The sequence below is a fragment of the Morus notabilis genome, unplaced genomic scaffold (assembly GCF_000414095.1).
Source record: "Morus notabilis unplaced genomic scaffold, ASM41409v2 Scaffold437, whole genome shotgun sequence".
Taxonomy (NCBI): Eukaryota; Viridiplantae; Streptophyta; class Magnoliopsida; order Rosales; family Moraceae; genus Morus; species Morus notabilis.
In genome coordinates this window covers 719,949-733,612 of record NW_010363915.1, presented here as the reverse complement: position 1 = coordinate 733,612, position 13,664 = coordinate 719,949, and the positions used below count along the sequence as shown (strand labels likewise).

Here is a 13,664-nt window from a genome sequence, read left to right as displayed (position 1 = left end):
CTAATCACCTTGATAATGATTCTATTTATAGAGTTTGAATATGCTAAAAAGATAAAAATCGGATGCTTAATCGGGGGAGAAAAACATCATGTTTCTGAAGAGTGGGACACGTGTCGCCACTTGATTCGCGCGCAGGAGAGACGTGGTGCACAGCTGGACCACGCGGAAGAGAACTGGACGCACGCGAGAGAGAAACTCGCGTGGAGAGGGAAAGTGCGCGCAAAATGCGCGTACGCGGGGGAGCAACTGGACCCCACTGGGACACGTGGCGAGATCTGGTTGGAGGGGTGCTGGCACGCGGGACCCACGCGGAAGAGAGAGGAAGCGTGCCTGACGCGCGCGTGAGGAGAAATCGCACGGAGAGCGGGCATTGCGCGCCAGGCGCGCGTTTGCGAGGGGACAGCTGGGTCCCACGGCTTGCGGTGCGGCAGTGATCGACACGTGTCGGCTGGGTTGGCTCGCGGCTTCTTGGCTCAGCTCGCGGCTCTCGCACTAATCAGCTCGGCTCGGCTAGATGATGGGCTGATGGGCTTTGGGCCGAATTGGGCTTTTCTTGGGCTCAACTTTTGGGTTTTGCTTGGTAAACTAGCCCAAATCCAATTGTTTTCTTCAAAAACCTGAAAAATAAAATAAATCTAATTAAAATTAAATCCTCTAAATTTAGGAATATTTGAAATTAAAATCACAAATTTGATAAAATAATTTGACAATTATGAACATTAAAAGTGCAAATTCGTGCACTTATCAATTGCCATTGAACGTGTTTTCAGAATTAAAACGTTTTTTTAATTTATTGTAAAATGAGAGAAAAATGAAAAATAACTTTTAGTTATTTTTCATTTTTCGTTTTATGCTCTCTCGAGTAGAGAGAGAGAAAGAGAGACATTAATGGATTTTTTTATACTGAAAATAATCTTTTGATAAAACTACCAAATACATTTTTAAAAATGATTTCTTTATGAGATTAAAAACATTTTTATTTTTATTTTTATACGAAAAATAAAATCATTTTAAAACGAGTTCCAAATACACCCTTACTTTTTTTTTTTTTCTCTTTTTTACACTTGACTTCCCCAGCTTAATGACTTTTGAACGACATCTAGCATATTTGTCACCTGTCGAGAAGGTGTTAAATGTCCACTAAATACCAAGGTGAATGCATGTTGAACACCTCAATACTGAAAATGCCCATGGTCATTAACTGCTCTCCGTTCTCCTTCTCAATCTCCTAGTCCCCCCTTGCCATCATCATCTTCTTTATGAGTTTTAAAGGGTATTTAGGTCCGGTTTATTTCACCGAATTGAGTTTTGTTATAGTAAAAAATTTTCAGAAATAATCACATTTAATTTTTTTATTATAGTAAAAAATTTTCACATAAAGTCACATCTTAACTCAAATTAAAAACTCAAATCAATAAACTAAATGAGCCCTTAAGTAGTTTTGCATAAGACTAAGGACGTCATTTTGAAACATGAAAAAAGGGTGTTTATTTTGGTTTCTCTCCATAAGATTAGTCTCATTTTTATTCCTCCAACCACATAAAAAAATCTCATTTTGGTGCTTGGCTTTTAAATGATGTAGAACGAATCCCTCCGATCTATAAAATTATCCTAAATTAATTGTTTTATATATATGTAATTGTTAAATCTCATTAGAGGAAGGTACGAGAGAACCATGCACAAATTAATAGAGGTTAATTTTATAATTTTACATATTAAGACATGACTATAAAAAGGAAGCCGTGCTCCTTTTACTTTATTTCTTTGTTTTTGACTTTTTCTTTTATTTATTTATTTATTATTTTTTTAAAAGGATTAGGTTGAAACAACTTATGGGTTGTTCTTTTACATTTTTTTGTTAGGTATTTTTGAGTGAAGATCTTGAGTTGAGTTTGAGTTATAATTTGAGTTGAAGTTGTAACTTGAGTTTGTGTTTGGTTGTGTACATTTGAGTTATGATTTGAGATAAAAATCTCTTTGAGATTGTATTTAAGTGAGTCAAAACTTGAATTTGTATTTAGATAGTATTTTAATAAAAACTCAATGGTGATGAAAAATTTTAATAGGGTATATAGGTGGGATTTTATTTGTCTTTTCGTTGCCAACGCATATAAAAAAATCATCTCAATCAGGATTAAAATGAAAAATTTATAGCATTTTTAAGAATAGAAAAAATACTTGTTGATACCAGAATTTCTCACACACCGATGGCCCACCGGCGAAGTATTGTCCCCACTTGGGCCAGCCGTGACGAGTGGGGTTTTGTCCCTTCGTAAAAGGCGCCTCGCTGGTAGGAGGGGTTGGCACTCTGGTACATATACCTCTCCAGACCCCCGTCTCCAACTGATGTGGGACTCTTGGCATACAACAATACTGTTTTATTAATTTGAATTCGAGTTTCTTAACTTGATTTGAAGGGAAAACTTGAACTCGAGTTTTAATCTCAAACTCGAGTTCAAACTTAAAAAAAAAATGAACTTAAATAAAGTGGTAATTCAAGTTGTATTTTTTTAAGTTTTCAGAGGATGCCAAATACACCCAAAAAGTTCTTGGACTCCTTTCGAAAGATTTTAAAAGTCAATGACCCAAAAATGATATTTGACAACCCTTGGACTCCTTTCGAAAGATTTTAAAAGTCAATGACCCAAAAATGATATTTGACAACCGTTGGAATTAACCCCTTGCCATAGGCCACGTTGAAAATTATTCCATAAGGTTAATCTCATTTTTAATTCCCAACTACATAAAAAATCTCATTTTAATACATGATTTTAAATGATGTAGAACAAATCCCCACAAGTAATGAAATTGTCTTAAATTAGTCATTTTATCTATATAACTATTAAACCTCACTAGAGAAATGCGCGAGAGGAGCATGTGTGACTTAGTGGAGGTTAATTCACTGTTCATTTCACCAATTCGAGTTTAGAATTTGAGTTTTCTTACAGTACAAAGCTCTCAAAAACAATCACATCTAACTTTTTTGCTATAGTAAAAAACTCTCACATAAAGTCATATCTCAACTCGAATTAAAAACTCGAATCAGCGAACTAAACGGACCCAGGTTTACATATTAAGAAACGACTATTAAGAAAAAAGCCGTGAGCTGTGTTTAGAATTGATCTCATTTTTATTTTTCACGTTTTTTGAGAAAGAAAAATAAAAACGTTTTTAAAACGGCGTTTGGCGCAATAAAGATAAAAAAGAGAAATGAAAACGATTTTTTAGTTTAGTGTAAAATGAGAAAGAAATGAAAAACGACTTTTAGTCATTTTTCATTTTTTATTGTCGTTTTCTATTTTTTATTTTCGTTTTCTCCTCTCTCAAACAGAGAGAGACATTAATGAGTTTTTTTTATACTGAAAACAATCTCTTGATAAAACTACCAAATGCATTTTCAAAAAGGATTTCTATCTTAAATTGAAAACGTTTTAATTTTCATTTTCATACAAAAAAATAAAATTATTTTAGAACGAGTTTAAAATGCGCCCGTGGTCTTTTTCTACCAGTGAGATTTTTTTAACGGTTTGATGGATAAAAGTAATTCTAAGACTCCTGAAATATTTAAAAAAGTCAACGACCCAAAAATGATATTTCTTTCCATATATGGGGCCACATTGAAAATTATTCATAAAAATGACTTAAAATGAAGAAAATATGAGAGAATGCTGGTCTCGACGTTACATTACGGGTATAATTGTTTTTTTTTTTTTTTTAAATTACTACGAAGGGTATAAGGGATTATTTATAAGAACATACTAATTAGGACTCGTTTAGTTCGTTGATTCGAGTTGAGATATGATTTTATGTGAGAACTTTTTACTATAATAAAAAAGTTAGATATTACTGTTTTTGAGAGCTGTTTACTATAGTAAAAGTTAAATTCTAAACTTGAATCGATAAAATAAATGGGGACTTAAAGTAACAAGCCTCGTAGCTCTTTAGTTAATTTGGTTTCATCATCATATGGAAAAATTTACATAAACTTTCATTAAGTTTAAGTTTCATAAAAAAATATGTATTTTCTAAAAATTATAATCTATGCGATTTGGTACAAATTACAATTTACTTTTTTTAGGTGATAGTCTCTAATCTTAACCCTTTATTCTCTTATAATAGATTGTGGTTATTTGTGACTATTTGTGTAATTTATTAATTATTAATGAAATTTTACGTTAAAAAAAGACATTTATGCTTATTCTTTTCTTTTTGCAGGGACAACCCCAATATGCCAATCAAATTTGAAATACTATAGTCTTTTTTATTTCACCGATCTAATTTTTTAATTTTAAATTTTTATAATTAAAAATTATCAAAAAATATCATATTTAATTTTTTATACTACAGTTAAAATTTTTTAAAAAATATTATATTTTAACTAGAATTGAAAACTCAAAACCGCGTGTGATGTATAGAAGGGTATTTCAATAATTTTGAAATTTAAATTAAAATTCTAGCAATTTTGGAACTGTTGCAACTATAAATAGAGCATTTGGAGGTGTGGTGGAGATTGTCCGAGCAATATAAATATATATATATATATATAATTAATTCATAAAATAAAAAGGAGATTTTCCGGGTAGAATGGCGAATTTGCCCCCATCTCTCTCAGTGAATTTACCATTCGGAGGACCGAGTGGTTGGAGTAGTAGTAGTGTAACCGCGCCAAACTTGGCAGGAAACAGAGACAGAAAAATGGCGTCCGCTGAGCAATTGGTCCTCGACCTCAGCAATCCCGATCTTCGCGAAAATGCTCTTCTCGAGCTCTCTAAGGTCAAATCTTTTGACTTTGTTTTTTTTTTTTTAATTATATCAGTGATTTTTTTTTTGATTTCAAAAATTTCAGTTTTTTCTTGTTTTAATTTTGAAAAAGTTTCGATTTTTTATGAGGGGTTTGTTTTTGTTTTCTTGTTTGGATTGTTCCTTGAATTGTTGTTAAAAGGGTCTCTCCTTTTTTTTTTTTTGGTTTTTTTTTTTTATATTTTTTTAAATTTTTGGAGGGGTCGAGGTTTTGATATAGATATGTAGATTTTTGGAAGAGCAATTATTTATTTATTTTAAGTTTAGAATCGTGAATGTATTGAGTTTTGATTGTTAATCGTTTCCTGGTCTTTACATGCAATTTCCTTGCGTTTGGTTTGGTGTATCATTTCCGCATTCCAACATTTCTTTAAGGTTCCGTAGAGTTTTGGTTTACCAGTTTTGTGCTGTTTGGCTCATCGATTTTATCGCATTTTGCGAAGAAAACTCTTTTGGTGAAAGATTTTCTTGCTTTTATTAGGTTGGCGTGTTGATTTCTTTTTTCAAGGTTATTAATCTATTGATTTCATCACGTTTGGCATGTTTGTTTCTGTACTTATGCTGTGTTTGTTAAAGCTTTATTTGCCTTTTGAGTTGCAAGGGTTTAGTGCATCAATTCCATGGCTCGAAAGTTCTTTGTTTTGGTTGAAATGGCGAGTTTAGGGGTTTCGATTGTTGATTAAGGTTTCGATATATCAACGCTGTCACTTCTTGAAGTTTTTTCCTTTTTGAGGAAATTAGAAAAACGTTTATACAGATGGCAACTTTCTGCAATAGTCAATATCTTTAAATTTATGTCAATATTCTCTTACAGGGTTATGCAATTTTATGTTCAGTATTGCTATTGCGCAATATTTACTTTTTCTGAACTTTGTACATGTATGCTTAATAAAGTCATGTTTGTTTCTGTGCATTCTAGAAGAGAGAACTATTTCAAGATTTGGCTCCTTTACTGTGGAATTCGTTTGGTACTATTGCTGCATTACTACAGGTATGTATTTTAATAATTAGTATGTCGTTTTCTGTTTCATTTGTTCCTACCATTTCAGGTCAGAAATTCTTCCCAAGGTTGCCAATTAATAGCTTTGCAAAGTTCTCGATATCTAACGTAGTTCTGAAATGATAATCCTTAGCTTAAAAAGTAGGGATGAGCTGGAAAATAGTGGACAATTTGTAACATAATGCTATTTGTAATTTGGTGATGTTATAAAAATAGCTTTCAGGGTGCGCATTTAGTTGGTCTTCATGGGTTTGAATGTTTTCTTTACGTGGTCGTTGTTTGTGCACTTATATTCTGTATGAGACTTCTGATGTGTTATTAATTTCGTTGTTCCATGTGTATGCGATGTACTGCTCAACTCGTTGGAGTTGGAACTTGGATATTCAATCTTCAATGAACACTGGTTTTGCATTCTTTTGTATGTTCTTATACTGGATAATTACTTATATATTATTTTCTACCTCCAGGAGATCGTATCAATTTACCCTGTTCTATCACCACCAAATCTAACTCCTGCACAATCAAATCGAGTTTGCAATGCTCTTGCTCTTCTTCAGGTGACATGATTTCAACAATTTTTTTTTTTTTTTTTTTCACCAAAACACTGCAGATTATCTTTGCACTTATTATGTCTAATTTTAAAGCTGTGATTATACGCTTGATTCTCATTCAAATTTAATTCCGAGGAATGCAACCTATTTTACAGAGAAATATAACTTATAATCTAGAAAAGAATAAATAAAACAGGACTCTTCACTTTCTAGCGAAACAAGACTTCCAAAAGTTTAGCCTTGGATATAAAATTTGATTTTGGTGCTTTTTATGGGTTTTCATTAGATGCTCAAAAGTTTAGCCTTGGATATAATTCAACATTTTGGAACATCTATTTTCCAAATAGCATTGATTGCCTTCAGTGTAGGTATGATTACACAACCTTTTCTAATTTTTCTGCAATGGGAATCGCATAAACTTGAGGATTGAGACTTTGTCAGACGCCACTTGTTCTTTTTCTTTCTCAATTTGGCCCTGATTTTTTTTTTTCTATTGATAAGTTACCCTGGTTTTGTTTATATATTTATTTTTATATTATCTGTGTTTTTTTGCAGTGTGTTGCTTCTCACCCAGACACAAGGATGTTGTTCATCAATGGTAATTTTCTTGATCTTGTCAAAATCTCAAGATTTTTTTGTATCAGTATTTTGTGATGTCATTGGTAGTTGCTTCTTTATTTTTTTGACTCCCTTCTTCTATTGTTGTTGTTGTTGTTTTGTTTTGTTTTGGATGAAGTTGATCTTGGTGTAGAAATTTTAGTAATGTATTTTGCCTTGCACCCATGACCCAAGACAGCGGACATTACTTTATCTGACGTTCTTCTTCCAACAAATCCACTGAAAAGTTGTCAGCATTTTTTAGTCATTGAACTGTTAATTTTGTGAATCGCAAATGTGAGTGATACAGAATATCCACTGAAACGTTGTAAGCATTTTTTAGCTGATTGAACTGTCGCTTCTGTGAAGCGGAAATGTGAGTAATACAGAATATCCACTGAAAAGTTGTCAGCATTTTCTAGCTGATTGAACTGTAGCTTATGTGAAAGCTCAAATGTGAGTTGGGTAAAACGGGAAGAATACAGAATGGGTTTGACTTTTTCAAGAAATGGAATACATATGATGTAAAAGTATAAATATGTAAGTCATGCACTTACCTCGTTCGTTTCATTCATTCGAATAACTGCTCAAGTTTTTACTAGTGTTTTCTCTCACAAAAATTCAAATTCAAGTTTTTGTGCTATAGTGTTTACTCTCACATAAATTCACTTTTCAACTCGAATGGAAAACTTGAATCAGCGAAGCAAAAAGGCTTAATGGTTGCAAAATGGATTTTAAATAGTAATAATTTCAACCACGCGAGTATTACTAAATCCTAACCCATACTCTAGTCCATTGATATGTGTTAGACTCCCCCTTTTGTTATTCGTTGCAATTTGCAAATATGTTCCGTCATTGCTGCGTGCTACATCTTCAAGAGACTTCAAAGATTTGTATGTGGCTCTTGTTATTGTTGAACTCAGATTGTGTTCAAGTGGATCTTGTCTTTGGCTGAAAGAGTTTTCTAATGTGGCTTCAACAGATGCGTATATTCATCAACTGAATTCCAAAGAGATCTAACTCCTGAAATTTCATTTTTTGCAGCCCATATACCGTTGTATCTGTATCCTTTTCTCAACACAGGAAGCAAGTCGAGGCCCTTTGAGTACTTGAGGCTTACTAGTTTAGGGGTAATTGGTGCTTTGGTGAAGGTAATTTTCCTTGCTACTATCCTTTGTATCAGCTGATGCGCATTTCCTTTGCCCATTGGCTAGATTGGTTATTTTCACTTTAACAGCTGCTATATTCTCATACACATTTAGATTAGGTTAAGCATCATTATCATTGTTCAAGCAGAACACTAGAATTGGTTTTGCAGACTGAGCGTATGATCTGAGAACATTGCATTTTATATGTTGTTACTGAAAAGGTTCTCCGTTTCTCATGGACTTCAAATCTTTTAGGTTGTTATTTTCTGTGCATCTGAACTGCTTAGGGAATAACAAGTGGTTTTTGGAGACGATCGCTGTAAACTTGGCTTTGTTGTTGTTTCATTTATAAATTGCCTTTGGGATTCCAAACCCTTTGGGTGGTCTCTTATTTGTTAAATAACAGCATCGTAGGACCCACTCTTCCTCTTCCCACATTTTTGTATCTTACAAGTTTTTTCTTGTTTGTTCTTTCTGAGGACCTTGGAGTTTGAGCTAGCTGAATTTATATTTCATTCTTGTCTATGCACATTGATGTTGTCATAGGAAGCTATTCGAAAGCAAAATCCTTAAAATCTCATAATAGTATTTTACATTTTCAATGTATGTTTAAACAAACGAACACGTTCTGGTATACCACTCTGTGGGGCCTTTTACCCCTCCCTTCTTTTGCAGCAGGCTAAGGGGAATGGAGAATGATATTCGGCTGATGCACTAGTTAGTTGGACATTTATTAAATTGTAACCCTTCTATCATTTCGAAACATTTTTAATATTAACTTAATATTCTGTTGTACAGGTTGATGAGTCACAAGTTATTAATTTCCTTCTCTCAACTGAAATAATTCCCTTGTGCCTGCGCACTATGGAAATGGGTAGTGAACTGTCGAAAACGGTATGCCTTCTTTCTACATTGCTTTAACTGCAAATAGCTGTGTATATAAAGCACCTACGTGCCTATACATATAATCTTACAGATGTAAATACATGTATTCTTGTTTGCATACACAGATGAAAACTCATACTTTTCCAGGACTGAATCTTAGAAAATGAAAGTTTTTTCTGTTTTGGAGGCCTATAACTGCATGATTTAACATCTGACTAGGTATCTATCATTTTAAGCATGTGTTTGTCAAGTGATGGAGATACTAATAGTTATTCAGAAAATGATGAACGTGAATTGGATATTGGGTTACATTGATTATACGAGTAGCTATCGAGAATGATGTCCTTTTAAAGTTAAAATTATGTGGTAGGGGAATAGAGGTCATAAACACTCGTCAGGCTGCCTATCAGATGTTCAGTTTGTTATTCACGTTTTCTTTTTTTTTTTCTGTGGACTTGCAGTGTATTGTGTTTCTTGTTTCCACTGTCTCTGGTCCATGGATCTTGATAGATTGTACTGACATCTCTTAGTTATATCACATGAAATCCTCCAAACTGCACAATGGAAATACAATCCATTCTCACTGAAGTTTCTTTAAAAATCTTCGAGTTGCTTTTTTCTGTACCTAATAAGGTTTATCTCTCTTTGCTGGAGTAGGAGTTGAGGTTTTATGGTTCAAAACGTGGTTCTTTTTGACAGGTTGCTACCTTTATAGTCCAAAAGATTCTGTTGGACGATACGGGCTTGGATTATATCTGCACTACAGCAGAGCGGTTTTTCGCTGTTGGCCGTGTTTTGGGAAGCATGGTGGCAGCTCAAGCTGAACAGCCTTCATCGCGTTTGCTGAAACATATCATTAGATGTTATCTGCGACTGTCTGATAATCCAAAGTTGGTGGCATTAGACACTTTCATTTCTCAAAATCTCTACTTTTATCGTTTTTCTCCTGCTAGCTTTCTTGTTTATGTTCCTCTCTTTTGGTCTCTTTATGCAGGGCTTGCGATGCATTAAGAAGTTGCCTTCCGGACATGTTAAGAGATTCTACTTTCAGTAGTTGCCTGCATGTAAGTGTGACTATCATTAAAGGTCCTTCAGATGCCATCTTTGGTAGTTCTAGGCATGTTTGTTGGTGTAGGAATGTTTTCGATTTTGGCCATTGCAAGTCCCAATACCATTTTCAAATTTGCTTCCAACATCCTCATTGTATCGCTTTTTGTACTGTCATAAGAAAAATGATTCGGAGTTAAATGAAGCACGAATATTTAGCTTTTCATAGAGATTCTAATTGTAATTGGTTGGCAATTTTCTCAAAGAGAAATAACATTGGTGAGCAACAGCTGTGCACTTAAGTCTCTGTTCAAACTTCTCTAAAGTTCATGCTCACGTTTGATAATTGGGCTCTTGTGTGAGCCACCATGTGAGAGAGCTCTATTTCGAGGGCAAATATTTGTGAAAAAATTTGCTTAATTTTGTTTTTTTTACTTTTATTTTATTTTAGTTCTTTAAAAATATACTGAATTTTTCCATGTTTGTAATTTAGTCATATGCCTTATTTCTAGATAGATTAATGATACTGCTCAGCTTTCTCCTTTTGCCTGGATTTCAACAAGCAGAATTGAGGCAGTAATGGGCAACATTTTCATGCAAAATTTGACCTTGACATTCCTTTGTCGCCGTCTCTTTTGTTTTGTGGCCCTCAATTTGATTTGTCAATTCCTATCTCACATTCTTTCTCTATGCATCCAGGAAGACCCAACAACCAGGAGGTGGCTACAACAGTTGCTGCACAACGTCGGCGTAAGCCGTGTCCCTGCACTTCAAGCTGGAGGAGGATTTGAGCATATGATGGTGAATTAAATTACAGATATAAAAATTCCATAAGACTCCATTCTGTTGTTTCTTAGTCCTAATTAAATAGGGTCCCTGGTGTCTGTCTCATTATCTTATTTATGCCGTTCACCATGGCCCATAAGTAGCCAAAGACATTTCAATTTGTAAACGTGTAGCTACTATAAATTTTTGCTTGTTTGAGTTAATTTATTGTAACTTATTTTTCTTTTTTCCTATGGTGGGATGATTATCACAATAGACATATTTTATAATTTGTTGATAAGTTATTTTACTTCATAGTTTATAGCAAACCATATTTCCAAATGAAATTGAAAAGTTTTTCCTTGATGTTGGATGTTTTACGTCGTTTAGGTATTCCTTTTCGTTTCATTCTTCTATATTGGCATATGATTTGGAAATTATGGGGGAAAATGCTACAATAAGAATCTTCTGAGTTCTGCTTGTTAGCATACAGGCTTCTGATTCCATTCAGCACTTTGCGTCCGTCCTTCAACGGTTCCTTTTTAGAAGCAAACACATTAAGAGCAATGCGATAGAGGGAAGGCATTTTAAAATAATCTTTTCTGATACACAATTTCTATTTTTTCAGAAGATTCCTGATTCTGAACTTGTGAATTTTTCATTGCCTTTGCTTTAATAACTGGAAAACCTCTATCTAGATCAATTAGGGTATGTTTGGTAGTGATTTTTGGAGTCCAAAATTAATTTTTTAGTCATCCAGAATTGAAATTTGTATTTGGTAAAAATAATAAAAAGTGATTCTTAAAGAATTTTTGAAGAATTTACAGTCAAAATCAGAAGCCGCTCAAAGATAATTTTTAACTTTTAAATTGTGCGGCAATCACTTTGAAATACAATTAATGAAACTTTCATAATACTTAAAATACCCTTAGAATCAATACTTGTATAATTACAATTTATTAAACATTCAGCTGTTTTTTGTAACAGTTATTTTTTTTCAACACAGCTAATAGTAATTTTTCTAAAATCTACAGCATTACTAAATTGGTCCTTAATTTCAAAAGTTGAAACATGCAAACTGGCCCTTAATTTCAAAAGTTGAAACATTTTGGTCTTCTCAACTTTGAATTTTTCAATGCCTATGCTCTAACAACTGTAAAACATCTATCTAGATCAATTAGGGTATGTTTGGTAGTGATTTTTAGAGCCCAAAATTAATTTTCTAGTCATTCAGAATTGAAATTTGTATTTAGTAAAAATAATAAAAAGTGATTCTTAAAGAATTTTTGAAGAATTTACAGTCAAAATCAGAAACTGTTCAAAGACAATTTTTGACTTTTAAATTGTGCGGCAATCACCTTGAAGTACAATTAATAAAACTTTCATAATATTTAAAATACCTTTAGAATCAATACTTGTATAATTACAATTTATTAAACATTCAACTATTTTTTATAACAGTTATTTTTTTTCAACACAGCTAATAGTAATTTTTCTAAAATCTACAGCATTACTAAATTGGTCCTTAATTTCAAAAGTTGAAACATGCAAACTGGCCCTTAATTTCAAAAGTTGAAACATTTTGGTCTTCTCAACTTTGAATTTTTCGATACCTTTGCTTTAACAACTGTAAAACCTCTATCTAGAGCAATTAATTTCAAAAGTTGAAACAATTTGGTCTAATTGTTCGTCATTGTTCAATTTGCCAAGGCACTGAAATTTGTCCGACTTAGCAGCACCAATAGTCATACTTCTTGACGGTTTCTTTTGACGTTCCCAGTTTTGTCGCCACAATCTTCACCTCTCTGTGGAGTTTGTCAAATCTTTGCTTCAGTGAGACCATGCCACTGTACAGAGTGGCTCTGCCACTTGAAGATGAGCCAGGATAGCCACCTTTACTTAAATTTTTTAAAAAAAAAATATTATTTTTAAAAATTTTAAAATTTTACACTTAAATTTCTATTGAAATAATATATATCTCTATTAAAATACATATATATTTTTTATATATTCTCATTAAGATAATTTATTAAAAAAAATTTAATGTACACATAATTTATTAAAAAAAATTACACTTTCAGTGAAATAAAAAGTTGGCTCCAACTGTACTCGGCACTTTATACTCGTCATTGGTTGTTTGCACTGTTTCAGTTTACTTGTTTTTTTTCCTTTTGAAAACCAGTCGGCTTTCTGTTGTTCCTTAATGTAAGATGGCCTCTCAGAAATATTTGAAAGCCCCGAGTGATCAAAGATCACTTTTGTGAGGTTTGGTAAGGAGATTCGTACTCTGATTTAAATTATGGTTCATAATTCGTTATAATATTTTTTTTTTAAAAATACACGTAAATAAAAAATAATTCTAATCTCGCTACAGTGTCTTCTAGGGGATTATTATCGAAGATTTCATTTCCTTAGTCTTTTTCAACCTTAAGCGTAGTTCCCTATAATATAAAATATAATAATATTATTAAAATAATTAATATAATTTTAATATAATATTTAATTATATTAATTATTATATTATTATTAATATAATAAATATAATTATATCAATACAATATAATATATAATATATTATAAAATAATAATTACAACATCATATTATAATTATAATATCATATTATAATTATATTATAATTATAATATTATTATAATATCATATTATATGATAAAATAATAATATTAGAGTTATTAATATAATTATGATATTATTTGTTATAATATTATAATTATATTATATTATATTATATTACAAGTTTGAATTTTTGATTTAAAAAATTATAAATTATAAATTTCATTAGAGGTATTATGGGTATTATGAAAGATTCATTAATTGTACTATGCTGATTCGCGCACAATCTAAAAGCTAAA

General features: G+C 32.3%; 1 protein-coding gene across 1 annotated transcript; it reads left to right on the top strand.

Moving 5' to 3' along the window:
• Positions 1-4,584: 4,584 nt before the first annotated feature.
• LOC21405888 (CCR4-NOT transcription complex subunit 9) lies at positions 4,585-11,083 on the top strand. The gene is made up of 9 exons (XM_024170240.1): positions 4,585-4,773; positions 5,720-5,791; positions 6,268-6,357; positions 6,907-6,949; positions 7,993-8,099; positions 8,895-8,990; positions 9,681-9,871; positions 9,976-10,045; positions 10,728-11,083. Exons 1-9 carry the CDS (start codon positions 4,585-4,587, stop codon positions 10,836-10,838), a joined length of 969 nt encoding a protein of 322 aa, XP_024026008.1. The 3' UTR covers positions 10,839-11,083.
• The last annotated feature ends 2,581 nt before the right edge of the window (positions 11,084-13,664 follow it).

What these genes read in the sequence shown, in the direction of transcription:
- LOC21405888 (XM_024170240.1), top strand. Translation starts at nt 4,585, where the DNA reads ATGGCGAATTTGCCCCCATCTCTCTCAGTGAATTTACCATTCGGAGGA. An exon ending in TAATTGGTGCTTTGGTGAAG is followed by an intron (nt 8,100 to 8,894) that starts GTAATTTTCCTT and finishes TCTGTTGTACAG; the next exon opens with GTTGATGAGTCACAAGTTAT. An exon ending in CGACTGTCTGATAATCCAAA is followed by an intron (nt 9,872 to 9,975) that starts GTTGGTGGCATT and finishes CTCTTTATGCAG; the next exon opens with GGCTTGCGATGCATTAAGAA.